This window comes from Nyctibius grandis, chromosome 11 (assembly GCF_013368605.1).
Source record: "Nyctibius grandis isolate bNycGra1 chromosome 11, bNycGra1.pri, whole genome shotgun sequence".
NCBI lineage: Eukaryota > Metazoa > Chordata > Aves > Nyctibiiformes > Nyctibiidae > Nyctibius > Nyctibius grandis.
The window spans coordinates 15,663,360-15,689,859 of record NC_090668.1 but is presented as its reverse complement, the minus strand read 5'-3'; the positions used below and the strand labels follow the sequence as shown (position 1 = coordinate 15,689,859).

Genomic DNA, 26,500 nt, shown 5'->3' with positions numbered 1-26,500 from the left:
GCGGCCGCCGCCTCCCGCGGGCGGGCTAGCGCCGGGCTGGCCGGGGGCCGACCGCGCCGGGGCGCGGGGGCAGGCGGCGGGGGGCGGCCGAGCCCGCTTTTCCTCGGTCCCTAACCCCCCTTCCTCCTCTTTTCTCCCCTCGCAGCTCGCCTCAGAGAGGCTGGTCGGAGACAGGGCGGCGGGGACCGGCGGACTTCGGCGGCGGAGAGGAGGCGGCGGCCGCTCGCAGCCCGGGGGCTCGGGGGACGCGATGTGGCGGGGGCGGCTGCTGGGGATCGCCCTGGGAGTTGCCGTGCTGTGGGCGTCCCAGGCGGGCGCCGCCGCCGCCGGGCACGCCGAGGGGGTGAGCGCCAAGGAGAGCCGGGCCAGCCGGGCCAAGAGGCGAGGGCAGGGCGGCGGCGGGCACGACGCACTCAAAGGGTAGGTGTGGGGCCGGCCCCTCCCGGGGTACGGGCGTAGATCTTGTCTGCATATGCGTGTGTGCACCCGTATCCATTGCCGCTTTGCGGTGGGAGCTGGTGGGCGTGGGGGAGCTCCCCGATCCCCGCCTTGGGGCTGCCGCTGCCGAGGGTCAGGCCGGGTTGGGGGGCGCCGGGGACCGCCCGCAGCATGCCAGGGTAGCGCCGGGGCGCGGACCCCCCCGGCTGCCCGCGGGGCAGGGTGCTGGGTCCCGTGTGTGCTGCAGCCTTGTTTCGCCTTTGGGTGGGTGATGATTCGTGAGGATGAGCCGCTGCAGCTCGGAGGTTGCTAATTTGGCTTCTATGAAGGCGATAGATAAAGGCACACTGCGGGCTTGTGCATTCCTCCAGCGTCCCGTACTGCTGCTTTGCATAAAGTAGAATAGCGATGAGGCCCGGGGACCGCAGCATGCCCTTTCCGTTAGCTGTCCTCTCACATCTCCACCTTAAACCTTTTACCATGTGCATCTTCTCTTGCGCTCAAGTGGACTGTCTTTGCTTATCTGGTGTTCCCTGTGACCTGGGATCGGCAGGGGGGAAGAATAGGGACCGTTTTTTTGGTATCAGAGCTATCTAGTACTAGTATGAACAAGGCCAAGCATAGAAGAGTTTAACCATTATGAAACATTGTGGTACATGCTTAGCAGCGTGTTTTTTTAAAGGATAAATCTGTGTCAAGAAAATTGCAGCTTTTCAGTCCATAGCCAGATTTTTCACTCATCAGATAGAGGGCAAATGTAGCAAAAATTATATGGAGGTAGTTAACGCTTCAGTAAGGGAGGCAAGATACTTTGTTTCTTTTCCTGATTTCCTAAAAGAGGAGCTGTGACCACTTTAGTTTTAGAGACCTTGATGAATATGCTTTAATTTCTTGCTAACTTCCTCATACTTATATAGTACTTTTTATTTATATTCAGATTTACAATCTTGGCTTTTTTTATGCTTGCCTGATTGGAAAAGGTTTATATTTTTAGGTCCCCATGCTGCAAAAACGGATGCAAGCTATCAGTATTGTTTTTCAAGGATCTGATTTTATAGGGTCAGACTCTCTGATTTCATTTCCTTATACGTTGTCACAAGAGAAATTATTGGACAAAGTAGATCCTTCCAGTGACAAAAATTATTCTAGGAGGTAAGGAAGACATTTAGTAAAGTTTGTAGGACTAATTGCAAGTAATAAAACATGCTAAGGAAAAATATCAGAAAGAGCCTTTAATTCTTCAGGATGTTTTAATAAACTTTTTCATTATAGAACTCTGAGTTGATATCAAACTGACAAACACCATTTTCTGATCAGGGGGACAGAGTAGCACATGTGTAGCTCCATCTAGCACATGTGTGCTGACTTGGGAATTAGAAGCATGTTAGCTGAGGATAAAATTTCTTTGGTGAATGTAACTGTTGCTCTAAACTATGCTGTTTAGACAGTAATAATAGATGATCAATAGCATCAAGAGATGATATTTCAAGTGTTACTTATTTTTGGAATCTAAAATGGCTTAGGGTAAGTATTTAATCTTATGAGTTGATTCTTATGTTTAACTGAAGCCTTCCATTTATTATGTACTTGGCAATGATTCTTCCTTTTGTTGTGTATTACCTATGAGTTACATATCTACTTAGTCATCTGCAAATCTAGAGATAATGGCGATATCAATTTTAGGTATTTTATATCTTGCTCAGTTATTTGGAATATTACAAATCTGAGTGAATGCCCTTGGGAAGTAGCTTCTTAATAAGAATATAATGATTTGCTAGATGATCTGAGATACAGTAAAGACAAAACAAACTATTAGTTTGGTTGCTTGTTAGAGCTTTTTCTGTCACTCTCATTTGAGGCTCAGTATAGAGTTCCCAAATTGCTTGGAGGAGATTGTTAACACACAGTCATCTTTATCATTGCTGGATGAATCCTGCTGGATATTTCCAGTTTAGGAATTGTGAGCACTTCCTTAGGTGTGGTACTGTACTGTACAATATGAGTAAAAAGAATTGTCATTTTAACAGACAAGTATGGAACTAATTCTTTTGAAAGCCAGATGGAAAACATATTTTGAATGTACAGGAACTGTATATACATTAGAGAAGGAGAATTCATTGCTATTGAAGGACTAAAACACTAAAAATATGATTTTACAAGAAGACACACTATTTTTTTGACTTGTTCATCAGTACAGATACATTTGGGAATCTGAGAGTTGTAATACAAGTCATAACAGATGCTGAGAAACTTTATTTTTGTGTTATTGTAATTGACTAAGACTTCTTTTTCTTTTTGCAATGAACTCTTGTTCTGATTGTAGGAGCACGGGGATACATTTTTAGAGAAAACCCTTTACGTTTAGACTTTTTCTGTGTTTGGTTATAATGACTATCGAAAGTCTTCTGGCATTTAAAAGTATTGAGATTAGTCTCTCTGTGAATACTGATCTTGCATGTTAAAATGAAGAAGCCTAAGATCTGTTTCAATTCTCGTGATTTTTCCCACTTAACATTTTTTACTGCAAGCTGTTGATTACAGGAGATGTTTGCTTTTGTTCCTGGGACCTTTGCCTCATTGTTTATGCCAATGAGCTGTCCAAACATATAAAATTATTCTAGAAGTATATTTTAACTTTGATAGTTATACATTATTTGGAAATACCTCTTATGTACTCATTTTAAGACTTTAAGCTTGCTGCTGCTGTGGTTTGAATGGGTCCAGCTACAAAGGCATTAGCGATGAAGTCCTTGTAATGCCATCTGTGTTTGGTCTAAGGCAATGTGTGTTTATGTGCTGGTGCCTGGTGCCTCTAAGTGATCAGAAAGTGATCAGAAAGCAATCAGAATAAAGGCAGTACTTATTTCAAAATATAACTGGATTCTCTGTTCATGGAAGTGTTGCTGGAATCTATTGTGATTCAGCAAGTTAAAATAATATGCTATTACTGAGACACTCTTATCCTCTGGATCCCCAAAACTTTAATACAAATGTTAATGTGTTGAATTATATGTCATCAAGCCATTATCCTGCTACCCCTTAAACGCTTAAGAATGTAGTGTCAGCTTCTGAAGAAATAAAACCTACAAAACTGGCCATGAATGGGAAATTCTTTCCCATTCTTTCCCAATATGTACCTGAAGTCAACCCTTTATATATGTTTCAATCATTTGAATAAAACGTAAAAAATAATTTACTGGTGATTTCATTGGTACTTGACCAAACACAAGAAGTATTGTGCTTAAAGATCTTAGAATTAACTAGGATTTCCCATTTTCTGATGATGCTAGACAAAGACTTCAAACTCTAATGAGGATCAGTCAGCTCTTAATAATATTTAAGCAATATTTATCATGTTTATCAGTCTCTTCTCAGTATAATGGCCAAAGAAAGCAATTATTTGCCTAACAAAAATAGCTCAGTAGAAATTTTAGAAGAACTAATGTTTCTTCAAGATAGCTGAATTGTGACATGACTAATTAAGACACTAATTAAATGCATTTGTGCAAGAATGATTCAATTTCTTTGTTTCTATTAATTTGAAATGATAGTGAACATTGCAGAAGAGAATAGTTGGCTCCAAAATGATTCATAAAGCCCTTGCATTAAAGCTTTTCAACAGGGGATTGAGGTTTTTTTGGACCAATTTCTTTTGGTCATCCCAAATGAAGTCCACAGGTTTACTGATACGCTTACTTGAGTAAACTCGGTTGGATTTGACCCTTTTTATGCATCACTACTCCCTGAAATAAAATAAATCTTATAAATCTATAACATAATTCCAGTATTCAACTATATAATTAAGGCTTCTGGTTTTCGTTTTAAACCGATATTTACCACTAAAAGCCTGCTGAAGAAAAGCAGACTTTCCGTACCGGTAAATATTGGTTTATACTGAAAAACCTCAAACATTTTTCTTACCACTTTTGGCCTGCACACCTCTGGCCAGCTGCTGGTGCCACACCTTGTTAGTGGGAGTCTGTGAGCAGGAGGCCGCCGGAATACTTGGGAATAAAAATCTTAATTAAAAATACATGCGAGTTGCTGTAATACCTGATGTGCTGGAGCACTCACCTGGCTTCCAGGCAGCATGGCTGACCTCCTTCTGGTCCTCTGTGCCCTACGGGGTAAAGCCGATACAGAGGACGAAGAACTTCTGTGCCAGTGCATCCTAATGCAAAACCTGAAGGCCTTGGCAACTGCACATACTGTTTATATTCTGCTCCTCTCTGAATTTATTTGCCAATGGTTGTGATACTGGTTTTGTGTTATCACATCACCCTCAGAAATCTAATTCTGAAGTGAAAATGAGTTCGTAGATCTTGGCACTGTGTCTCATGTATATGTTTCTTTCAGTAGGACAGTATGATGCGATTTGATGTAGGTGTGACTTTCTCTGGAGAGCAGGATGTATGGATGAGGAGTAGGGAAAGCAGACAGAACCAAGCAAGAAGCCAGCGCAGAATCTGTTCTGTGGCTGCCAATAGCTGTTACTAACACTTGCTGAAGGACTGATTTAAAGAGGAATAACACATTATTTTCAGTTCTGAACATATAGATGTCTTCCTCTGGCTGTCACAATAGGTTTTAGTTACGCTTTGGAATATACTATTTTAAATACTATGTGTACATTTTTAAATGCATTTAATGAAAGCTCTCTGACAATAGCCTGCACTGGATTGGTTTATCCAGAGCCAGTAGCAATTAAAAGCTCCTGTGGTAGCATTCTTGTTATAGTTCCATGTTGTTCTTCAGCCTGAAGAAAAACAGTAAAAAGTAAATAATCTTCAGGCCTACGTAGTCCTTGTGCTCTTCCCTTAGATTTCCAAACCCTGTCATTTGGACACCATCTCTTTAAAGGCATAGCCTTAATCCCAATTCTGGTTGATGATTTATGGGGATAGACTTCTGGGCCTGCATAGTTTGTAGAGCATAAATAGGACTCAATTAATTTGGGGCATGCCAGTGAAAAAACATCCTATGATTAAAACTTTTGGTGGGTACTGTCATAGGCTTCCTTTCACCACTTGGTACCGCTTTGCCAAGGTGACATGTTGAAGATCTGGAGGGCAAGGTTGGATGTAGTTCTTTTCCTTTGTTTATTTATTTATTCATTCATTTACTCATGCATAGCTCTTAGTATATCAGGCTGGCCTGATAGGGTGACAATTTCACATTGGGTTTGTCACTGTGTGTCCCATCGTAGGAAGGTAGCTTACTGTCCTCCATCCTGAGGGGTCCTCTGTGAGGCTGGTTGTGGCTATGACTTTAATTGCTTGGCAGATTAGAAACACATTGGTGCTACAGCTCTTACTCAGAAAAGATGAGATGTCATGGGTTGTGCTTTGTTTCTTTCCTTGTGTTCCAGGTAATCATTTTTTTCTGTGAATATGTGATGGAATTGTCTAATCTTTTGTGTGGTGTTGTCTTTCTGGAGACTTCTTGATCTCAGTTTGTTGGTGTTTAGTCGAACTTTTATTGAGAGGGAACAGGTGATGTTCATTCTTTAGAAACCGGAGGCATAAAGGCTTGGGGAGAAGAACAGCACCTGGAGAGAGTGCATCTTGTTGCAGCAGTGTACAGTAATTTGCAGGTTGCAGTGCAGACTTCCAGAGAGAATCGTTTGGAGGAGGCTGAAGCAGCCTCTGGCATGTGGCTGGGATGCTAACCACAGCTGCACTTCCCTCAATCAAGAGCCCACTTAAGGTTTATAAAAGTAGCCTTCTCCCCTGTTGTTAGCCAGCACAGGATACATTTTGTGTTCAGTGGTGGTTCCACAAGTTGTGCACCAGATTCAGTCTGATCTGGGTACGTTTGCCTTGTTAACTAGATAAGCTACTCTATGTGCAACTTCACACTGCTATGCTAGAACCTTTGGGGCGTACTGGGCTTGGGGGTGCAGATTTGCAGTAAGCATAGGGCTGCTCTCAGTTTATTTGGGAGCAATGGGAGGATCACTGGGTTAGGGTTTGGCAGGGACAGTCCGTCTGTCTGCTTCATTTACAGTGATGCTTATTGAATAAAATTGCAGCTTCTGTTTTCCTGTATGCTTATTTTCCTTTCCTGTGGTGTGTTGTGCAGCAGTGCTGCTCACTTAGGACAGTCTTTGTCACTGTCATTCATCTTCCATCCTGCAAACTTGCATGTTTTATATGTGAACTTCAATACAAGTTTTGACAAGGGTCACTTTAAATACGTTCATGGACTCAGCAGCCTGTGATTATTAGGATAGTGCAACCCAAAACACAAGACCAAAACTATTTAGCCATGTGGATCACCAGGAAAACTTTCTCTTGATAGAAGTGTAGTAGACATTGCCTAGTAGGAGACCATCTCTACTTAAACAAGACTTTAGGAGCTAGGGATCTTTGAATGTGTACATATGGAAATAGTAAGAAATTAATCATTAGCTTTTTCACTTTGCAATAAGATCATCTTCCATCTCGTTCCTCTTCTTCGTCTCTCCGCTGAACCCTAAAGACGCAGAGGGTATAGATGCATGTGTGTCACTTTGGTCTTACTCCCCAGACTCAGTAAATATTTTTGTAGAATGGAACAATTGTGGCCTGGAGTGTTTCTGATTATCCATCGCACTGTGCTGGAAAATACATTTGTAGTTCTCTGGTCTTGTATTGTGGGTGTCTCTGTTGGTTGTTTTCTGGTCCATTCTGACTTTCCCACTTCAGTTTTATTTCTTTATTTATTTTAAGGATTTTCATCCATGCTAAGGTTGATGTGCAGATAGAGGCATGAGAAGAATAATTTTCTTTTTTTTGTGACAGTTCAGTAAAGTTGGGCTCTTCTTTGGAAGGTACATTGGGAGGTAAAATGTAGCCTGTTAAATTAAAACCTGTGCCTTCTGGTTTTGCTTATAGATCTTCACTGAAGTATGAAGGAGTTCTAGCTTTTATCTGGAAGAATATTTTGAATGTTGACTTGCTGGAGAATCTGTTGTTTTCCTTTCTACTTCTCATTTTATGAAATGATTCATAACCATTAAAGCCTCAGAAATATCAAATGAAAGCCACAGTTCTTTTGTCTACAGTCTTAATCATTTTCATCCTCTTTTTCAAGCTTCCCTCTCTCTTATGTTTTGCTGGAGGACATCAGAATATCCAGTGATGTTCAGCTGAGGTTTCAAACTAACATTTTTTTCCTTTCAGGAACATTTTTTTCCTGTCTCTTTTCTCCTTCTTTGTTTTTCCCTCTGATATTTCATCTTTTCTCTTCGCTGTATATGGAGTAAATTACCAGTGGCTGCTAGGAACAAGGTGAACTAAACCAAGATAAACTCGTATCAACAGGGTTTTCCTGTTGCCTTATGGCAGACATGCAGGTAACTGGCCTTCGGAAAACAACAGTGTCACTGTCCCAGCAAGGAGAGAGGCAGAGGGTAGGATACAGTGCGTTGTGAAGGGAGGAGGAGAAACACTGCCGTCCTACCTAAAATAAATCTTCTGTTAGCCTAAGGGATAGCACTTTAAAACACAAGTTAATGGCATTGCTTAACACCTAAGGACATTCACTGGCAAGTATTGATACAACTGTCAGGTTTATGAGACTCCCTAAACACTTGCATTTGCTCCAAGGTGGGGACGGTGGGTAGCACCAGCTCATCCTGCAGCCTCCGGGAAAGCCTTGACAAGGGGCTGGCTAGCCTTGGGACTTGGCTGGCCAGCATGCCCCACACCAATCTTTGCGTTGCTGCTCAGCTCAGTGCACGGCGTGGGCTGTCAGAGGTCCTGAGCTTGCCTGTGTGCTTTCTATTGGGAGATTGTTAGAGGTCTACCTCCATTGATAGGCATTATCAGGTACCTGGTGAGTGCGGGAAGTGGTGCAGGAGGTGTAAGTTGGTCTCTCTCTGTTCCCTCGTTGGAAGTGACATCTGGAGAGCTAAGCATTGCCCTAGCCCACAGTTACATCTGTTTCCCATGGGATTCTATTTAGTGCTACCAGGGTAGAAAGGCTAGGATTTCTTGTTCCCTGAATGTGCTTTTTTTATTTTTAAAAATATTTATTTTATTTTTTATTTTTAAGAAAGTACCTGCTGGATCCCTCCTGTTTAGCAGCTGTGCTTGTATGGCCCAGCAGATAGTTTCTGTGGTGGCACACTTGTACTTTACATGTTTTATACAGCCATGTAGATTGGGTGTCAAACTGGACCCGCTGGCATTCTCAAGTGGAACAATGAGGGAATACGTGCCAGAAACACGTCTGTCCCTGGCTATGAATGAGAACAATGCCTGGCTCTCAGGTTAGATGAGTCTGTCCCTGCAAAAGACACGGTCAGATTTTTCAGAGCAAATGTGGAAGAATTCACTTAATGTCAAATGCTGTTGTTGGATTGCTGTATTTAGTTGTCACAGTGTGATGGAAGTTAGGGTTAGCAAAGTGTTCAGTGTTGCTGCAGGAAACTCACATGTCATTTTGAACTCTTGACTTGCACATAGGCTAGAGCCAAAGACACCCGTAGAGCTGCTCAACATGTTATTTTTTCAGTTGAACTGAGCCAGGATTCTGGGACAGCGGTATCCTTACTGTCAGAGTGAGAAATAGTTATCATATTAGGCTCTCTGCATGGCACAGACATCCAGGCTCACTTATTGCATGGTAAAAATGGGTACATCAGATGCAATCCTTTGTATGTAAAAAACATACTTTGCTTAAAAATGCATGCTCATCTTTTATAGGATAATAGAAGCTAAATTTTGTGTTTGCTCTCAGAGTCTAGCGTAGTTTCCTAGATTTTCCTTTTATACGATTGAAATAAATAGCTTCAAGAATCCTCTTAATAATCTTCACTGAATGATGAAAAAGGGCACAGTGACTAGAAACATCCCATTTTCTAATATTTAGCTAAACAGCAGAGAAGCAATCCCTGTTTAAAGTATTTGAGGTACCTGGAAAAAGGAGGCTTATGCATGTTAAATGCAGACCTGTGTCTTGGTTTGTGGGTGTGCTCACTGGAAGTGGTGAGGTCGAAGGACAACCAGGCTTCTTGGCTGGGCTCTCATATGCAGAGTGGTATGTGTCAGGGTGGCGGGTGGCTTGGGGAGGCTGCCCGTCACATGCCATAGCTGTTAGCTGCTGTGTCCCATTGGGAACCGGACCTTCCCTTTGTGGTTCTGCTTTGCTTGCTGCTCCTTGGCGGAGGGGGTAGGCATCAGTGCAGCAAAGGGAGGTGTTTTTGGTATCGACCTCTACTTTGTGCATCAAGTACCTGGCTTCTGTCATTTAGGTGAGGAGGGACTTTGGAAGGCCTTGTGGGCCAACCTGCTCAGAGCAGGGCGAACTTAAATGGGGTTGCTCATGGCCATGTCTGCTCAGGTTTCGTTTATCTTTAACAATGGAAATTCTTGATTCAGTGGAAAAGCTGAGTAAAGCTCCAGTGAAGTCAGCAGAGCTGGGTCACTCTGCGCTTTTAGCATTTACTCTGAGATGCTGAGGAGTTTAGGAAGGTATATAAAGCTGTTTTACAGCAAAAGGTATAGATCTGATTATGTGTCTCTGGAAAATGGCTAGTAAAAGCTGTTCCTCTTCACATTCTGGAGCATTCACTACTATTTCTTAGTACGCTGGTTATATTCAGACTTGGACAAACACATTTTTAGACCAGCCTACCATTTTTTCAGGTGCAGTTTGTCATTCTTTTTAACTCCCAGTGCAAGCATGGAAGCACAACTCCAATTCTGTATGGAAATGATCAGCAAATAATTCTGGGTACAGTTTTAGCAGGTACCAGTGTTACCCACATAAGAAGAAAAATAGGCAAAGGCTTCTCTAAAAATAACTCTTGGCTGATGATGTTGCTTTAAATTGTGTCTCTTCTGCCAGAAAATTGGGTCCCTACATTATGTTAAACATATGCTAGCGGCTGCAGCCAAATAGTTAATACAAGTAATTCGTTAAACATTTTCTTGCAAGGAAGAATCCCTGTGTGTTTTCCTAGGGAGAGGAAAAGTGAGTTGAGGGAGCGATTAGAAACCCTTCAGTATCCCTGCATCTCAGCTCAGCTGTTTGACAGAATCACAGAATGTTAGGGATTGGAAGGGACCTCGAAATATCATCTAGTCCAACCCCCTGCCGGAGCAGGATTACCTAGATCATATCACACAGGAACGCGTCCAGGCGGGTTTTGAATGTCTCCAGAGAAGGAGACTCCACAATCTCTCTGGGCAGCCTGTTCCAGTGTTCAGTTACCCTCACTGTATAGAAGTTTTTCCTCATATTTATGTGGAACCTCCTGTGTTCCAGCTTGCACCCGTTGCCCCTTGTCCTGTCAGTGGATGTCATTGAGAAGAGCCTGGCTCCATCCTCATGACACTTGCCCTTTACGTATTTATAAACATTAATGAGGTCACCCCTCAGTCTCCTCTTCTCCAAGCTAAAGAGACCCAGCTCCCTCAGCCTCTCCTCATAAGGGAGATGTTCCACCCCCTTAATCATCTTCGTGGCTCTGCACTGGACTCTCTCTAGCAGTTCCCTGTCCTTCTTGAACTGAGGGGCCCAGAACTGGACACAATATTCCAGATGCGGCCTCACCAGGGCAGAGTAGAGGGGGAGGAGAACCTCTCTTGACCTACTAACCACACCCCTTCTCATACAGCCCAGGATGCCATTGGCCTTCTTGGCCACAAGGGCACACTGCTGGCTCATGGTCATCCTGTTGTCCACTAGGACCCCCAGGTCCCTTTCCCCTATGCTGCTCTCCAACAGGTCTGTCCCCAACTTATACTGGTATGTGGTGTTGTTCTTGCCCAGATGCAGGACTCTACACTTGCCCTTGTTATAGTTCATTAAATTTCTCCCCGCCCAACTCTCCAGCCTGTCTAGGTCTCTCTGAATGGCAGCACAGCCTTCTGGTGTGTCAGCCACTCCTCCCAGTTTGGTGTCATCAGCGAACTTGCTGACAGTGCACTCTATTCCCTCATCCAAGTCATTAATGAATATATTGAATAGTACTGTTTTCTGGTGATCAGCTGTGTGTCTTACTCTCTCAACTGCTTTATGCCCACTCTGATCTCTCCATCCAATTTATTCGAGACCCACGCTTTGGGTTTGATTCAGGCTGGGTTACGCCAGCGTTGGCTGGTGCATGGCAGTGCTGCTGACAAAATTTCTGCCTGAAGCCTTGCTCACAGCAATGCCAGAAAGTCTTCCTCCCGTGGGAGCTGCAGATGGGCAGTGCTTTCTTTGGGAGAGGGCTGTAGTTTCCTCGAGGGGTCACAGGCAGGGCAGAGCTGGGATATGTGGAATCAGCACACCGCGCACACCCTCCTGGGCAGGCTGCAGCATGGGGCTCCGGCTGTGTCTCTGCTGGGGCCCTGGAGAGGACAGCCACAATGCTCGAGGTGCACCCGCCGTTCCTGGGCCGGGTGGTGGTCCCGCTGCCAGCTTCACACAGGGCTTTTGAACACCTCACTTGCTTCTCTGGCTGTCACATACCCTTGCTGTCTGGTTATATCAGAGAAGAAGGCACCGCCAAGCTTAGTGTGATTTGCTTCCCATCGTTTTACGTTTGTGTGCCTGCCGCGCAAATCTGCCCCCAGTTGCTGGGTCATCGTGTGCAATTCGTGAGAGCCAGGCAGCTGTTAATCCTTGCTGAGATGGGGCATTGAGGGCAGGAGTAGCAAGGGGGGGATGGACCCAGTTGGTCCTTTCTGTGAGACGATGTAATGTTGCCCCATGGAGAAAGGAGAGCGTTGATTTGAGAATGCGTGACAGGCAGAGGCTGTGCTGCCACCATGGCTCGGCGGTGGCACAGTGCTGACCTGGAGCAGGACCGCGTGTGTACATTGAAGGAGCTGATGCTGCTGTTTGGTGCACGCAGATGCTATCAGCGAGACCTATCACTCTCAAGCGTTAGTTACCAGAATTTCCAGCTAAACTTTTCTCTCTCTGCTGTTCTAAGACTTTTCTAGTTGATGACTAACGTCTTTTGATAATTATTCAACTCATTTTGCTACCGAATTTGTACTTGCATATCATTAATTGAAGACATAATTTCTTGTTTATTTTGAGCATCTTTGGTGAAACTCTGGGCATCAGCCATACTGTCTCTCAGCACTGTACCACTGCAGAAATCCTTTTAGGCTTTACAAGTTCATAAGTGACTCTAATAAAGTGAAAGGCTTGTCTTTTTTAAATTGTGATGGGAACAGCTTTGTTCCTGAGATGCTTTCTCCCTCCTCTGGGCTTTGGAGTGAGAGGAGGGTGCTATGGGCACCACAGGTGGCTTGGGCTGAATAGGTGCATTTTTGCTTATTTTACCGTCACAAATGGGGTTTTATAACAGAACTCTGTTTGTAGTGCTGTTCAGGAAAACAGTTTTATAAGAATATAAAATGCTTCTTTAGTATTCATAGCCTATAATATCAGCAGGAAAATATGCTCTATTAAACACAACAGTGGGTTACTGTTTAAAGTAAGTACCATGATAGAGCCTTTACAATTTGATGATTTCCATGATTTTACACGAGGTAAATTGTTATTCCCTTGAATACTTTATTTATTTATTTATGGGGATTTATTGCTATAGTGTCTGATCATGTTTTAAATACCAATGAATTTAACCTTCAAAATTAATTCTTTCTAAAGACGTTTTACAAATAGGCACAAGTAAAGAACACTCCCTCCCTCTCAAAGAAGTAGCGTTCAGACTTTAATATAGGTTTCTTTTATAAGCTAGACAGCAGCTTTCTGACGAAAAAGTGTTCCACTGGAAAACGCACTTGTCAGGCTTGAACTGTTCCATGGAAGTACAGTTTGATGACTTTTTTTTTTTTTTTTTTTTTTTTTTTTAAGGCTAAGCGCACTGCATCCGAGTTGGAGCTCCTCGGGTGTACAGCTCCCAGGGTCTCTGACTTCATGGTTGCTGGCGCATCTAGGTTTCCCAGAGCCCCATTTTGGAAACAAATTTTTAAAATTGGGTTTCCCTGTGGCACAAAAATCTGCTCCTGACTCTTAACTTGGACCATATGGTCCCCAAAGCTGTGTACTTGCCGAGACTGAAATTAGACAGAGTACCTAAACATCACTTTATGGTCAGCTGTTTATAGATTCTTACCAACCAAGATTAGAAATAGGTGGTTTATGCCTGTAGGTTGTAACAGGTAGCAACAAACTCATTCTGTCTGTCTTAATAAGTTCTATTATTTCTTCTGACTGGAGAAGGTGAAAAGCAATCTCACTTGTCTGCTTGCCAGGCTTACTTGGCAGATGATCGTGGAGCAACATTTGGCATTGATGAACAGGGAACTCTAGGAAAGTTACATGGTTATAGCCCTGCGGGGAAGTAGCTGACATTACTAAAACTGAATACGTTGGAATTGTATGAATAAGACTTTGAGTCTGTAACACCAGTTGCAGGAAGGGAAAAGGGCCCTGCAACAAGTCCAATTGTGTTGCTCACATTCACCTCAGTTACCACTTCATAATTATCCAGCACCAGTGGAAGGTAATGGTAGTGTTTGCTTTGACTTACGTAATTTCTGGCTAAGTACTTAATGAGAAGACGAGGTGTCACCGAAGTTGGTGTAATCAGAATACTTGAAATTGCATTAACAATGCAGTTCCCTAAATAAATACAGTATAAAAGTCTTGTTAGTTAGAAAATGTGCATAGATAAATGTTTGTATATAGAGAGATTGTTTGTCTTAAGTTGCCTCACCATATGAGGTAACTGTTGTTTACTTAGACATTGCAATACTAGGGATGAAGAACTTTCTGAAATACCAAGGACAAAATAATAATAGAAAACCCTCCCTAAAACAATAAACACTTCAAATCCGTCCTAATCTGTATATAGTATTTTAATAAAGCAGTTTCTAGGAACTACTCGTTTATAGCTAGCTTTAGTTGCATTGATCTATTGAGTAATTGCTCACAGTATTAATAGAGGTTGTAAAATTTTCCTCTTTCAAGATTATTAAACATAAAACAAAAGGAGGCACGTTTTCCCATTTTTTAAGCTATTCTTACTAGCTTTATTTGCATGGATAGATGCATTAAATAAATAGGACAAGTTAGATTGAAAAAAAGATTTATTATCTTTTATATCTATTATATAGAACCGTTTCAGCTTTTCTATTTTTACCAATAAAATCATGATAGGAATAGTGTCTTGTCCTGTCAGCTTGCATTGTAAACTCTACTGATATAGTTATTTGAAAGAGTAAATACAGATGAGAGGAATGGGTTGGAAAGAAAAAGTCCTATGGATCCCTCATTTAAGAAGTGCAGTAGGCCCTTCGTAGTCCTTGCATAGGACCCTGTCTCTCTACATGCACCCACATCCTTGATTTTTTTGATAGTAAGAAATTTTTGCTAATGAAGCATTTACATATCTTGGCTCATTTATTTGGCTAATGTCATGGTTGGCATGTTTCACTCATACGTACATACATAGTTTTGCTCATGGACAAGACAGGGAACAGTAATAGAGATTTAGAGTAAAGAGGGGAAAGCAACATGACGCTTAAAAATTATCATTCAAAGGGCACTAGATTTCCTCTGTGTTGACTAATGATGATGAGTATGATCTCTCAGTTTGTACTTAAATGGGAGTTTTGCTCAAAAACCTCTGAATGCTAGTTTTCCAGATATGGAGTGGTATGAGACAAGTTTTGCCCATTTTGTTCCTGTTGTTCAGATGTTACTGATTTGATTTTGTTTCTAATGTAATCTTCATTTTGTAAAAGTGTATGTTTCCTAAAAAACCCAACAACTCAAGGCACACAGTTCTGCTAAAAACATACAACACTTCTAGATGTAATTATTGAAACGTATATTGCAGTGATTTACTTTTTCCGTTTTTATGCCTCTACTTTTAAGACATATTTCTGAGTAAAAATAAGAATTCATCCCTTTTTTCCAGACCAAATGTGTGTGGATCACGTTACAATGCTTACTGTTGCCCTGGATGGAAAACTTTACCTGGTGGAAACCAATGCATAGTCCGTAAGTTAATCCAGTTATGTGTTATGACTGAGGTTTATCATTGTCCCTCTATGTCAGGGTATTTTTAATTGTGTACCAGAACTAAAATATGTTTCTGTATGGTTTCAACAGCAGCTGTACATCATTTCTTTACCATTTTAAATATATTAAGCTAATATACAAAGTTTTGTGGGCTACAATACAGTGATGTGATACCAGTATTTAACAAAGGATTAATCTCATCCACATGTTCTGTAAGTCTGTGGTAAAGGGATCCAAGGGGTGTGTGGACTCTCAGGAGCGAGTAGCTGTGGAATATGTTAATCTATTTAAGTAAATGGAAGGAGGCAACAGCATCAGGCCAGCAAGTACATTTGCTCTGCTTGTTTGGACCATATCCCTGAAATATATGTGTAGGGATATAAATATATACATAGATACATCATAGTGCTGTATGCATATTCATGTGTCATGCTACAATGTACCAGAAAGAATTGTTAAAGGCACTTCGCCTGAGGCTAATAAGACCCTCTCCAGAGATACTGAGGCAACATGCCGTCAGATGGGAATTATTACGCTTGTGTGTGTCTGGTGCAGAAATAAAGGGAGCATTGTAATGCTGCCTCAGGGCCATCCTTCCTCCAAGAGTAGTCTGGTAAGATGGACCACAGCTTCACTTTTCCAGGAAATCTCCCTATATCTAGTGTGGCATGTTCCCAGACCTTTTCATAAGAGATGTGAAGATCTACGTTTAGGCTGTCCCTTATAGAGATGCAGATGAACAGGAGGAACTGTTTTGGAATCTGTTGTGTGCAATTTAACGAGTTTGTAGGTATTTATGTTATGGTGCTGAATGTGTATTTTCTATCAGGTGTTTTTTATGTGTTTGGGTTTTTGAAGCATATTTTAAAGGCATTTATGTTTTCTTTATAGCAATCTGCAGACATTCCTGTGGGGATGGATTTTGCTCTAGACCAAACATGTGCACATGCCCAAATGGTCAGATAGCCCCCTCCTGTGGTTCAAAATCAAGTAAGTATTTTTTCTCTGTCTTTGATACTGCTTTTTTGAGTCTGTGAAGCTACTAAGGTATGCAAGGTAGTTCAGTGGTCAATATTTAAGACAAATAACCTCTGAGTCACCAGATGTACTTTTACCACAGGAAAGAAAGTGTAGCCTCCTGTGATGAAACTGAAGAATGACTCAGAGACTAGCTATTGGGTACACTCTTTTTTGCCAAATTAAAACCAAATTAGTTTTATTGGAAGCTATGTTCATTTGCCAGTTTTTAACACTAATTCCAGTCTTCCTTGCTTTCTGGAAAATGCCTTGTCTCTATTCAACACTAGACGTGCACACATACATAGCACAAAAGTTGTAACGATAGAGAGATGACTGTTGACAATTGTCTGAATTTGATTTGCTTTGTAATTCTGCTCTCATTCTGGGGGTTATTAAGCCAGACACTGTGCTGTATTTTACATACATAGGCCTACAAGTATTATAGCATTTCCCTGCCAGGCTCAGTACATATCTCTGAACCTAGTGCTGCTGACCTTATTCAGGCGATACTTCTGTAGGTGCTAGAGGTCCAGAACTGGTCAAGGTTTTTAAGTGGAACAGCTTTTCATCAGAAAAAAAAATAGATGCTTTGGAAATGAAACTTTTCAGAGAGATGACTTTTCCTAGAAATGTTTAGATTTTAGGTTTTCAAGGAAAGTTCCTTAGATCCAGAAAAAAATAAGTAAAATTAAATTCATTCAATGAACCATATAGCTCAATGGCTAATCATGGGTAGAGTATCTGATGTGAGGTTAGGATTTTGCTTGGGATAGTATCTCAGTTCATATCTGAGATGCCAGCTGTTAATCTCCACTGTATTCTCATTTGAGTATGATGCTTGACTCTTAGAATATAGATTTTGATTTTTGTATAAAATGTGACATTTCTGGGAAGAATTTTGGGGGAAACGTTCCCACAAATGCCCGTAACTATCTGAACAACGTATTAACTGAAGTCAGTGGGGGATGCACTCAGCTGAGGTCTGTAATATTATGCAAAAATTGTCATCCTTTTAATTCTGAATATCTTTTCAGACTCAGTGTGTGGTCTGCTTTGCCCCTGTATTTTTACCTTACCACTTTTTTGCTTTCCTAGTTGATAAGAGTTTTTTCCCACATAACTGACCACTTCAGCTTGTGGCTTTAGCATCCTTTTCATGCAATAACAGTGGAAAAACAATAACAACTGTGGAATGTAATGGAATGGCATGTACTAAAATGGTAAATATTGTTCTTCGTAGTTCAGCCCCATTCTCAGGCTCCTGTGATGTCTGTTAGGGAGAGGCCAGCATGAGGAGGGTATGGAGCCTTGGAGCTCCCAGAGAGTACTGGAAGGAGGAAGGGTGCAAAATGCTGCACAAATGTGTGTGTTGTTGCATTTCTGCCTCAGTTTGAAGCTACTGTTTTACCAGGTGCATACGCCTTAATCCTGTAAGCCAGTAAAGGAAAGTATGACCTTCTCCCAAGTCCCATTCAGGATACAGAAGGCGAGATATATTCCTACATCTGTTACATGTTTTGGCACCTTTGTAAAAGGCAGGAACGAGTGGGCCTTAGTATTACCTCATTTTTTTCTTAGGCCACACTGAAGTATTTTATGAGTCAAGACTTAAAAGAAAAACAGAGTATGACTAAAGTTACAGTTCTTGTAGTTCTTTTTCTGAAATATTCTACCATTGGTCTCCATCGTTCTAGCCTTCATTGGAGTTGCGCAGATAACTGGGTGCAGATAGACTTTACTACAGTTTTTAATCAAGCAGCTTCTAAAGACTACATGACATAGCTATTTTGGTTGTTGACAATTACTTCTCCTAGGTATGACTATTCTACTAATCATAAGCTTTAATCAGTGCTGGCATTATTTTCCTTACGTTGCTACATAGGTTTGCCTGCTTTTAAATGTTGCTTTTCTGTATACGGTATAAGTATTAACACTTTACAAATAGGCTTAACAGTTGGCTTAAAAATGATATTGTTTATAGCTTGTTTAATCAGTGCAGTAATTTAAGATACATTTTGTGTATGTGGTCACATCACCTTTATTCATTAAAATTGATTCTAAAAGCAAAAGTGTCTTGAGTTGTTGGAGAGAGAAAAGACTCTACTGCCTCTGTGTCTTCCTATGTAATAATGTTTATGACCCAGCACCTCATTAGGACTTACAGAACATGCACTTTCTGTAAGTCATTTGCTGTGTTGGCACTGTAGAGAAAAATCCATGAATACGAATTTGCAAAATAGACCACAATGACTTGGATCTGCTATTAGGAAACAAAGTAAACATAAAAAATACTGTTTGACATCAAAGGGTTACTATCAACTCCCATTGGTAACAGTTAAATGTTTTGACAGAATATGCATTCATGAAACCTCATTTTAATTATACATTTTAACAAATGAGAAAAAACTCTTATTAAAATAATATAAAAAATCAAAAGTAGATGATACGAGTTTGTCACATTCAAAATACAAATAAAAAATATGAGTGAAAATACCATGATTTCTCAGGATTAAATGTATGGCTTATGATACACGAGATGAGTCTGAGTCATCTTTTGGATATTTTAAGCTATGTGTGTCTTTAGTACTTAAGGAATCAGTAGTGGGCACAGGTTTTATAGCGTGTACAACCATAGGCAGAAACTGAATTCACGGTGGCTCTTACAGACTGGTTGTCCGCAGGTATCAAATAATTAATGCGGATTGGAAAGCAAAACAAAGCCTTCAAGTTTGATTCTTACGCAGGTCAGTTGTTGGGACTTTTCTGGTTACGAGTCAGCTTTAGGAATCTGATTCATGGTTGAAACGATCAACTGGTGGTTTTCTCAGCAGGGATTTTTGTGACATCAATGAACTTGCTGACTGAGTAGTGGTTATTTCTGTGTAATTAATGAATTTTTGGGTATGCTTACAGTAGACTTGGAGATAAGATTGCCACTTGTGGAGGCATCCCCCGCCAAGTTCTGATGTGTGGGTGGCTCTGACATTGCAGGTGCATGTGTGGGGAGATGTCCTACACCCTGTGCTGCACCGGCTCTGTGGTGGCTGCTCCGCTGCTACTTCCCAAACCACCCGGGCCATGGCTGCTTTGGCCTTGTCTGTTCATGCTGCAGCTCTGCCCCTGTTTGTGCTGCAGACATATCCTACGACCCTGCCATGTTGTTGGAGTTACTGCTCTGCCCCGTGGGAGCAGGGGGTGAGTGAGGAGGAGGGTCTCTCGTTCAGCATCAGGCACCCCCCGCTGCCCCCAGAGTTATGGGTTAGGTGTGTCTCTGAGCTCAGCCACTGGTTTTGCTTTGCAGCCTGTTTCAGTCAGGATGGCTTGGGCTGGCCTAAACGAGGAAGGCATTTGCTGATGGAGCCCTCTCTGAAGGAAAGGAGCCGTGGCAGAGGCAGCGAGAGCTGTGGTGGGTGCTGGGAGTGGCAGCTGGCGGGGACGAGTGTCCGCACCCCCAGGCAGGCTGGTTACACTGCCTGAGTGCAAAATGGGGCCTGCCCCACTCCCCCTGCCAGCAGCTTCAGAGGCACCCACCGAGGACTGAGTGAGTCAGAGGCTGCATGCTGGGGGAGGGGGAGAGGCCAGAGCCTGGGCCCTTGGGATCCCGCTCCTCGGGGATCACGCTCCCCAGAGTGGTGTCGGAGATGTCTGTTCAACGGCAGTAAAACTTGGAGCTCAGCCCCTGCCCTTATATTCTGCTGCTGTCAGAGGTGGTAAAAGGTCTTGAATTTTAAACGTTTCCAGAGTTTTCAAGGCTACTGTGGGTTTTCTCAGCACCCCATGCAGGGCTGCAGGCCCGTGTCCCGTCCCAGCGCTAGCTGCCATGTCTCTCCTGAGTCAGTCACTCGACAGAGAAAGCACGCTGAGCATCTGGGATGCGATCAGACCGTCATTCCTTGTTTACAGCTCCTGGCAGGCAAAGCCCTGCGTCATGCATGGCCGGGGTTGGGAGCGTTTCCTCGGCAGTGGCACAGAGAGAGGAGCGGCGGCCTCTCCTCCCAGTGCCCGCCGGCCGGCCTGGCAGAGCGCCCACGGCCTGAGGTGCTGGGCGAGCGGCTCTGCTGGCTTTCCCACCTGAGGATCGCAGACCCTCACACCTCAGTTTTTTTAGTTTGGGATCGCAGAGTAGATGGCGTGTGTGTCACCTTTCGGCTGCTCGGTGAGCTCCTGAACGGTTCGTGAGCAGTTGTGGTGTGACGGTGCTCTTGGTGTGATGAAGTCTTTACTCGGTTTTGCTGAGAATTTATTAAGAAAGTCAGGAACTGTTATGCTTAATTGTGCAGCTTGTTGTTTCACTTTGATAAACAACACAAACATTGCCCACACACAGAGCATGTGTGGATGCGTTTGGTCTCGGTGGCTCTTTTGCAGGTTTATAAGGCTATTTTCCTGCAGTTATTCCTGTTTTGACTTCAGAAATTTCCAGTGCAGACTGTTTACAAATTGGACCCAAAAGGAGAACAATAATTGATTAAAAGGAATAATGTATTAATGTTGTTAACATTTCCTGTGCATGCCGAGTTAAGGCAAAGCTATATGCATTAATTTACCGACCTTATGGTAATTCCTGTGCTTTTTCATTGAGACTCTGTCAGTGTAATACCTTGGAACAGGTTATTTCATTTACTGGAATATCTCCACTGACATTAATGGAATTGTTGATATAGCAGAGAAAAGAGAGTCTGGACCTGCATTAATATGCTACTTTTCAAAAATGCAATCTTAAAATCATAATCTGAGCTCCAGACAGCCTTCGCATGTGTTTCTATAAACTTCTGGAAGGGTAATATTTCAGAACAGTCTGTGTGATTTTGGAAATACTATTTTCAACATTCCCTCAAAAGAGGGCAGAAAAATAATTAATTTACTGACTGTATGTCACTGATTTTCTTGCATGGTAATAATGGAGAAAGCTCAATGATTTGAATGGCTTATTTTAATAAAGATGACTGGGTGTCCCAGCAGTCTCCCATAATGATTTTAGTTTAAAAAGGAGGAAGAAATATTTTACCTCGGAAAAGTTCCTTTAAGAAGCAGTAAGACAAATTATGGAAACTTTGTGTGTGTGTGTTATGCGTAAAACCACTCCTTATCCCAAAATGGGGAAATATACTTTACTTTTACTTGAATAAATAATATGAAAATCATAATATAAGCTACTGTTAGCCTTTTTATCTCGAATGTAGTTCAAACTGTTTAAATGGCTTTGGTCTTCATGTGGGAATGGAAATTAGCTCTTGGCTTAGCTTGCTCTAATTGAAATCAGTTTGTGGTTTTTAAGTTCCTTCCCTGCTTGACAGATGATATCATTTCCTATGCTTTTTGTAATCCCCTCTGTTTTTCTAAGATTGTATAAAGCTAAGTTGAACTACACATTTTAAAGTAACTATACACCTTTTTCTGACCTACTTAGGACATTGTCCAAAAATCTTCACTAGCTATTCACTCTGTATTTGCAGGCAATTTTACTTTTTGTTGAGGAATGTTGGTACATTTTTGTTGCCTGAAATACTGAAGTACATCCAAAGTAGAACGAAGATGTATCATAACTGTTAGACACATAAGAAATGTAAGATACAGTTTTTACTTTCATAGGTGATGAATTAAGAGTACCAGTGTTTTAAATGCTAGATTGCTTTAAATCCTTTCTCCAATTGCATGTTTAACTTCTGTTCTGTGGATTCATATTGCTATAGAAGGCAATACAGTTAAAATTATTATTTCTACTTGAAAATAAAAATAAAATTCCATTCACATACTTCTGAACTGTAAAAAGCCAAATGATGCCTAAGGGCTTTGTGCAACAGGAAAAATTCAGTGGTTGGCATGGCACCTGTTAGCAGTAGGCTCTGGCGGGACATGCGATTTCTATTTTTCAGTCCTGAGCATTTCAGACAGTGTAGTGTAGGTATCCAGTGCTCCACCACAATCTACTGAAATGCTGATCTGACCATAATCCTATCTGGGGAGGTGCCTTTCATGTGGTTCCTGTTAAGAGGGGAAACTATTTCCCAGCTGCTTACTGGAGTGCCTGCCCCAGTTCACAGCTGTGTCAGGCAGCAGGACCTGTAAGGAGGACTTCACTTTGTCGGGAGGCCTGCCCGCTTCTCTATGCCTGATGAAGAGCCTGACATACTTTAAGTGGTTCCTGACCTCTAGTTAAAAAATATATTTGCCATTACTAGAAAAATGCAGCACAGACTTTTATGCTTTACTGGCATGGGACTTAAGCTGCATGTTAATTGTTGTAAATGGCGAGACTGCGGCTGAGAAGGGCATGCTGCTGCTCCCACTTCTTGCAGGGAAAGGTTGTTGGCTCTGGGGAAATGCTGTCTGTGAGCTCCGCAACCCCTAAGCACAGCAGCCGGCAGCAGCTTTACCTGGAGGTGGGGCGAGCCCACAGATGGCATACAGAAAGAAATTGCTCTGTTATTTTTTCTTTTCATGCAAGAAGTCCTACCTGGGCAGGTCAGCTTCTGGTATTGCATGTGTTGGCAAAACCGAGCTGTCTTCAGGAGCTTCCTTATATGCTTCCCTTTAATACTTCCCTCCCCCATTGCCCAGATGATAAGACTCTCTTTCTTCTTGGTGGTGTCTGCCAGAAGTTTAGTACTTTTCCCTTATTGATGGCCTTTTCTCATCATTGGAAACTAGGAGACAAATTCTGTGCATTTATGCTCGTATGAAATGCCTTTGACTTCGGTGAATAAGGGTGGTATCATATTCTTGCACCATTTCCTATATTCCTTAGGAACCGTAAACCAGTATTGTTTTCTGTACTGCCATTTTAATTATCTGTCCTAAAATATGCATCCTTGGTTTCTAATACTGGTTTCTAGTTCATAGAATCAATCCCTAAAAAAAAAAAATCCCTTAGCAGACAGTTAAGTGTTTCTGACTGGTTTGATTTAACTGAGGAAAATCTTTTTTCCTTTCAAGTACAACACTGTAACATCCGGTGCATGAATGGAGGTAGCTGCAGTGACGACCATTGCCTCTGTCAGAAGGGATATACAGGAAGGCACTGTGGGCAGCGTAAGTACACTTCTATTGATGTAGATACTGTGTACAGTTAAGTAATTCTCAGTTGTGTGGATTGGGCATCCTTTAGCACTAAATTTCAGCTGATGTTGAGCTTGTTTTTGATCAGGTACAGTGGAATTTTACAGGAAAACAGATGACTTTGTAATGAATTCTGAGTGAATTCTTTCTGATGAGGACTATTAAAATAAACATCATGTGAATTCATAATAATTGGACATAACTTGATCCTGTAGTTCTCACACTACCATAATTCCCATTGACCTCCAGGGCTTTCCACTCACTAGAGCAAAAGGCCATACATTTAGAATTTACATGGGATTCAGTTTTCATCTTCTAGACAAAATTAAGCTTTTTAATACAAAGTGTTGTTTTCATTTCAGAGGTTTGCTTCAGAATTAGCTAGTATGCTTTAGGAATTTTGCTCATTTTGATGTTTTCTTATTAGAGTTGATTGACATATTTTTGATTTCCTCAATCAATTCTGAGCCAAGAGCATTCCTGGATTTGCTGCTTGAAATCTCTCCCAAACTGACTCTGGTGGTCTCTTGCTCTTCTTGGCTGGAATGCTGTGAAGAAACTCAAATAAGGATGTAGACACTGCTTTTAACCAAGACTGTCACGTTGCTATCTAGTGAACTATTGGTCTGACAGTGAAAATGTGTTTAGCGCATTTAATGAAAACCTTTTGTGCTCTGTCAAAATCAATGGCACACTTTACATAAACCTCAGTGGGACCAGGAATTTACCCTAATAATCTGGAAGAGGATCACATGGTGAAAGGATTAAGAATTGTATTTCTGCCTTCTCAGTGAAATATCAAGTGGATAAAAGAGGATAAATGAAACCTTCTTTCTACTGAAGTGAATGTGAAACAAAACAAAGAATAACATTACTCAATGAGCATCAAATTGTATTTAAAAGCCTGTTTTTCATGTGAATGTTTTATTTTCTGATTATTTTTGAGAGCAACTGCTTTTGGAGTTTATTTTGAGGAAAACTGGCTTCTGAATCTAGTGACAGCATCATACAGGGGAAGAATATCTTGGACTAACTTAGTCAAAATAGATATTAATTACATTTTGCTATCTGAGTTGATAAAACAAATTATTTAACATCAGCAAACAGCCTTTTAATACTGGATTGTTTTTCTATTATGGTAGAATACTTTTCAAAATTTGCTTCTGAATAGGGAAAAATTGTGAGGATTTAGAGATGAAATTTTCTTCTGCACTTTTTATGTGCAATCTCTACTATTTCAGTGTTTCTTTGTTGAAAGTTTGAAAGAGATGTTATTTTCCAGTTATGGAATTGTCTAGCCATCCCAAAGAGAAAGGCTTTGAGAGGTCAGAAAAGCTGTGATTGTTGCTGTGTTTATATTATGCTCCCTTGGAAAGATGAATTCATGATGCTAACGAGGCCAGGAAATAGGAAAAGATTGTAAGTAGATTCTGGAAAATAAAGTATCCTGTCCTGTTATGGGTACCATTTTTACCAGTTTACCTGAGCTGGTCAAGCACATACCTTCATGTCTTTCTGGAGATAGCTCAGTAAAGATTACTTTTGCCTTCCCTCTGATGCAGCTGTCTGTGAAAATGGATGTCTAAATGGAGGGAGATGCGTGGCTCCAAACCGATGTGCTTGCACATATGGCTTTACGGGACCCCAGTGTGAAAGAGGTATGTGCCCTAAAACAGTGGAAAAAAATTGATGTTCCAACTTGCTTAATAGTAACTTAAAAATACTTATATAGTAATATGAAATAAAATATTTAAATGGTAATATTTTATTGCTGTCTATGAATAAGGTAAAATAAAATGAACGTTCTTGTAGAATGCGATGTAAGGAAGCTTTACTGAAAGGAAAACTCCAGTCTAATAAAATTGTGGAGATACTAGTTATGGAATAATGCAAATTAAAATGGTAACAACTTTCCTAAATGGCATTTTTAATGAGAAAGAAAACTTTAGCATTGATTTAAAAACAAACATTCAATCTCATCTTCTTTTGTGATTTTTATATATGACAAGTATTGATCGGTATGATTTTATAATGGGTTTGTTCTTCAGTTCACAGTAGGTTTACCAAGTGTCATTTATTTTCCCAGGGCAAAAATCCTCATTTATTTACTCTTAACGGTAGGGTTGGTGAGCCATTACCTATTCTAATCTATAGTTGAATTGATTTGGTTTTGTTAGTCTCAAGACTGAAAATAAATTTTAAGTAGCATTTTTAGCAATATGTGAGCTTTATAAGGATAGAAGCCAGGATGAAACACACATGCAACTGATTAAGGCCTTTCTTTAATTTACTTTTTTGCTGTGAAAACACTCCAGTGAAAGAGGTGGCAAATAAAAAATATTGATAAGTGTTTTTACTCAAACTTCAATTCAGTTTCTAAGTCATCAGAAAACCTCTTTGTATCTCTGATGCATTTGCTTACCAATGATAAGCAGCATCTTGCCTCCGTCTTTGGCATGTTTTATTTTGGCAGAGTTTATTCAATTCTTCTTTCCCTTTTGTACAGATTTATTGTTATCAATTTTAGCTTTTTATTTGCGTATCCATAGTGATAATCACAGCTGTTTCCAGATGAAAACACAGCTATACCAACTGTCTTATCTGCTATATGGATATTTTTCAGAATTATTAAACCAGTTTAATGGTTCATTTGAGAGATATATAGTGAAACAATGTTTAAGGTATAAATCCTTCTGTTGAATTTTGTAATATTAAAAATGAAACATTTTCATTTCCTAGAGCTATCGATCGATCTGTTTAGTTGGAAATTCATACATACTACTGATACAATAGGTTGCATTAGGTATCTGTGAACCTGGGACAGAATAGACATCAATAACCTGATTTTGGGCTTGCGTGTAGGGAATGTGCTTAGAACATGAAATGAGTGTGTCAGATGATGACCACTGTCGGTGCTGCATCTGGAGTGATGGTTGGCTTTTTCATATGGGCACCATAGGTGGGTGATGCAGAACAACAAATTTTAGGGGACCAAAGCTTTTTG

At 41.2% G+C, this 26,500-nt stretch overlaps 1 protein-coding gene across 1 annotated transcript in view; it reads left to right on the top strand.

Moving 5' to 3' along the window:
• The first annotated feature begins 250 nt into the window (after positions 1-250).
• Positions 251-26,500, top strand: part of FBN1 (fibrillin 1) — a 155,834-nt gene continuing 129,584 nt past the window's right edge. Inside the window, exons 1-5 of the mRNA XM_068410939.1 lie at positions 251-420; positions 15,314-15,396; positions 16,309-16,407; positions 23,374-23,469; positions 25,059-25,154. Of these exons, the coding sequence (XP_068267040.1) occupies positions 251-420; positions 15,314-15,396; positions 16,309-16,407; positions 23,374-23,469; positions 25,059-25,154 (544 nt within the window). The remainder of the gene's footprint in view (positions 421-15,313; positions 15,397-16,308; positions 16,408-23,373; positions 23,470-25,058; positions 25,155-26,500) is intronic.